Genomic DNA, 4,537 nt, shown 5'->3' with positions numbered 1-4,537 from the left:
ATAAAAGTGAATCCATATATTCATTTAAAAAAAAAAAATACTAGCCTTGAATTTCCTCAGATAGGATTCAAATTTGGGACAAAAGCGCCATTAAAAACATTACGAAACAATTGAAAATAATAGAAAACACTTAGGGGGAGAGAGGAAACACATTACCGTGGGATGGTGGAGAAATATATAGATCAAAGAAACTTCACATTGCTTTAGACATCCCAGCAACAATGTGGTTTTGCAGCACAACAATGATTTTTTTTTTTTTAAAATCGGCTTGCATTTTAACAAAAATACAAGTGACTGTGATTAAATCATATTTCAACCTCCAAACCACTACATATATATTTGATCTGCTAAAAGGTAAGTACGGGACAAAATAGCACAGGTTAATTGAAGTTGTCCTGTGTTATCCTGTATTTTTTGGCAGATCAAACACACCCTTAACAATAATCCATTAAGTAACCGGTAAACATAAAATACATAACAAAAAATAGAAATGGAAATTAATATATAATTTGCAATAACGGAATTGAATAATCCAGTGGATGGGTTCTTCGTAAACCACATAGCATATACTACATTATTTCAAACATAAGGTACATAACATAAATGGAAATTAACACTAAAGTTGCAATTCAGATGAGTTCTTTATATGCCTGAATCCCATGTTGCATAACATAACATATATCAAACTCTCTTGAAAGACTTCTGGAATCATCCATTTCGAACCACCGTGTTGTTTTTTAATTTTAAGACTCTTAAAAGTTCCATCTCTAGAATTGTAAACAACCAACAGCACTAGATCATTCTCATAAACATAAAGAGCCCTCTCATAAATAACAGAACCAACACCTTCTATTAGTGGTGGAACATGGAACAATTTAGTCCAAGATTCACTATTTATATACTCCTTCATAAGCCAAACCTCTGAAGAACAACCAATATGAGAAGAAAGTATGCACAAGCAATCCTTCAACACACATAAGGATTTACGGAACACATACGTCGATCTATAATCAGGAAGAAATAGCTCTTGATAAGACTCCTTCTCCAAATCAAGAGAAACAATACTCAAATGATCATATGGTAACAAATAAAGAGTTCCACCGACAAATTTTCCTGATTCTTTATAAAGATTGCGAGGACAATTCTGAATCCTTCTCCAAAAATTGGTACCCGAAGTATGCACATGAGTTTGGACATCAGAAACCCCATTATGGTATGTGGAAGAAAAGGCAACCACCTTGTAAGTATCTTGTAAGTATCAGTAGAATGATCATATATAGCCAAAGCCGCTATTTGCGTTATTCCATAGAATTTCCAAAGAGGGCAATTTTGTGAATTTTCTAATGGAAGGGTTCCACAAAATAACGTAACCGGTATAGAGTACGATACAAAGTATGCCGTGGCAAGAGCCACGGATGCGATCGCAGTTTAAACAGTTTGGATTGCTCAGAGGATAATCTAACTGTTGCGTGGTGGTGGCAGTGGGGGTCACTTTTTTTGTGAAAATAGTCGAGAGAGGGAAAGCCTTGATGATGTACTCGAACGAGCCTTTGGGTTTACAATGGAAGAAGAGATGGTGGGTCTTGGTTGAAACACAAAAGTGCTTTTTGGCGAATTTAGGATGGGAGATGAATGATTTCCAGGACTTGCAGACACATTTGAATTGCATGAGGGACTTGACCGGAAGCCTATAGAGAATTTCTAACACAAGATCGAATGGAAGAGTGGGAAGTGGTGGATTTCCGATGGAGGAGCTCAAACGACGACGCCTCTTTGTGGCTGTTGTTCCCGGTGCCATTTGCGAGCGTGGCGGCAGGCTAACCTCCTGCTGGGCAGACACATGAATGAATTAATAAATGAAATCGAAATAAACAAAGGGAAAGGAAGAGAAACCCTAAAAACTCACAGACTGACCTGGTGGAGTTGTTCTTCTTCATCACCACTGCTGACTTGCATCTTTGATTGATTTGAAAAAATCAATCGATTAACAGTCTGAGTGAATGAAACCAAAAAAAGAACCAACATGCGATTTCGTATTTCTTATCGACTCATATCCGTATTTTCCACAATTTCTGTTTATTGACAAACCTATCCGTATATATTTTTTATATTGCTTGTTGTTAATATAAAAAATTGGTGTTTTCCACAAATTGTTTTTTATGCAAAGATTTACTTGGTGCAATGATTGTATAGAAAACAAAATTGAGTCTTTTTTTAACTGAACCAAATTGAATCTTGATTGATATTTGGATTTGTGCAATATATTTAAAAGATCCACATTGAGTCTTACAAAATTGACGTATCTGGTTGAAAATTTAATCTACTTTGCTTGACTATTTTTTTCTTCTTATATTCTTTTTTTATCAAGAATATGGTTATTAGATAACAAAAACACCTATTGATAACAAAAACTAAATAGAAGTTTAGCCTTCACAACTAAGAAACATGTATACAATTGTATTTAACAGGAAAAAATAAATTAAAATTTAAGAGGGACAACAAAAATAAAATTAATTTGAACATCAAACTGTTTGAGAAGAAAGATGTATGGGGGAGGGATACAAATAAAGAGACCAATGACAACAGAAAATACAATGAAAAATAAGAGAGTAATGACCAAAAAGAAACATGTTTGTTTTTGAACAATCTATAAAAGAGGCGTCGAGAAAAATGTAATGCTCCTAAAAAAGAGATGTGACATGTATACTTGAGAAATTTTGTAAGACTTTTGTTTATTATAAAGCTTAACATCATTTCTGTCCTAATGGTTTCCAGGTAGCCTTTTTCTCAAAAAAGAAACCGTCCAAACTTTGAAGAAGTCCATCTGGCCTTATGAGCCAAACAACACCATGATGACCTATTAATTTACTTTTGGGATCAAATGCGGTGATAGTAGCCTCTAAACGATTCCTAAGAACATGACATGACACAACCTGATCAACGGAAACCGCCATGATGTGATCTTGTTGTGAAGGTAATAGAAAGGTTCCCACTTTACAATCAAAGTACAAATCTCTTTCATTCGCAGGTATTAAACTTTTGAAAGTAATGTTAATTCTTGATTTAGCATTTGTGGTTTGGTCGTATTGATGTTTGGCATCGGTTGAAACATTAAAGAGAACAAATACAAGAGCAAGGAAAAAGACAACATAGGTTGACATTTTGATGTTTCTTAAAGTTTGATTCAAATATACATTGTGAGACAAAATATATACACATATTTATAATAAAATATACGTGAGTGTTATAGTAAGTATATTACGTTTCACTACCAAAAAAAAACGTAAGTATATTACGTTTCAGATTTTAAGGTTTGTAATAAATGGAGTTGTAAGTATATTACGTTTCACTACCAAAAAAAACGTAAGTATATTACGTTTAGTTATTTTTAGGATGTTATATTCAATTTTTATTTTTAAAAGAGGTATGTTTAGCATTGTTACGTTTAATTTATTTTTTGGTCGAGTGTTATGTTTAATAGATTCTTAATGTTGTATTAAAAAAATTATTTTCTATTAAATATTTTTCTCTTATATATAAAAAAGTTTGCTAAATAGTGAAGTCACACCAATTTTAGATTTTATTTACATGCGAAAATAAAATTTATGTAAGTATATAAAAAAGTTTAAAATTAAAATTAATGTAGAGTTTCTATAAAATAACTTTTTATTTTATATGCACAAGACTGCATGTTGTTTGCATTGCACCCGTTGCAAATTTTATGTATGTATATCTGCATAAACAAATTTATATATACATATATGGGATTTGCTAGAACACACCCACTAGTTTTTATGTGGGAGTGTTTTAGCAAGTTATAACTAAAAAGTTAATAAATACACCATTAGGTGTATGTTGCTATAACGCACCTTCTAAAAAAATAAATGGGTGTGTTCTAGCAAATCCTATAGGCATTTGCTAGAATACACCCACTTATTTTTTAGAAGGAGTATTTTAGCAAATAAATAACTAAAAAGTGGTTAAATACACCTTAAGGTGTAGCTTTGCTAAAACACTCCTACATAAAAATTAGTGGGTGTGTTCTAGAAAACCCATATATATATATATATATATATATATATATATATATATGAGATAGGATCCATTGACACTAGGTGTCAAACTTTATATTGACACCAAATCCTAGCCTTCCATTTCATTTTAATCAAAGGCTCATAATTACTCACATTAAGTAATAGTGGACTCTTTTGGTGTGCTTTAATTTTGCTTTTTACTTTTATTTTATTTTTGGCAAATAAATCTCGTTCTTTATGATATTAAGTGCAATTTATTTTTATGGATTATTGTATTGACAAAGGTTAATGGAGGTAAGCAGGATAATTTTCTTTGTTGATTTCAAGTAGACAAATTATCATGAGATGTAGGGTTTTTTAATCGATTTCAAATGGATGTTTATAACAGGTGATTGTAAAATTCATATTCAAGAGTTATATTATAGGAAGAATTGACATAAATTTGTCGAAAAGGGGATCACGGTAAGGTTGGATTGCTTTTGAATCTTGATAGATAAAATCAA

The 4,537-nt window shown here is 31.9% G+C and overlaps 1 protein-coding gene across 1 annotated transcript; it reads right to left on the bottom strand.

The window, feature by feature from the left end:
• Positions 1-616: 616 nt before the first annotated feature.
• LOC11410971 (F-box/kelch-repeat protein At3g23880) lies at positions 617-1,956 on the bottom strand. Its single transcript, XM_024770961.1, has 3 exons — positions 1,915-1,956; positions 1,682-1,825; positions 617-1,237 (listed from the first exon to the last, which is right to left on the bottom strand). The coding sequence occupies exons 1-3, from the start codon at positions 1,954-1,956 to the stop codon at positions 617-619; spliced, it is 807 nt and encodes a 268-aa protein (XP_024626729.1).
• Between the last annotated feature and the right edge of the window lie 2,581 nt (positions 1,957-4,537).

This window comes from Medicago truncatula, chromosome 7 (assembly GCF_003473485.1).
Source record: "Medicago truncatula cultivar Jemalong A17 chromosome 7, MtrunA17r5.0-ANR, whole genome shotgun sequence".
Taxonomy (NCBI): domain Eukaryota; kingdom Viridiplantae; phylum Streptophyta; class Magnoliopsida; order Fabales; family Fabaceae; genus Medicago; species Medicago truncatula.
Note: the sequence above shows the minus strand (reverse complement) of the source record. Positions and strands in the feature narration are given on the sequence as shown.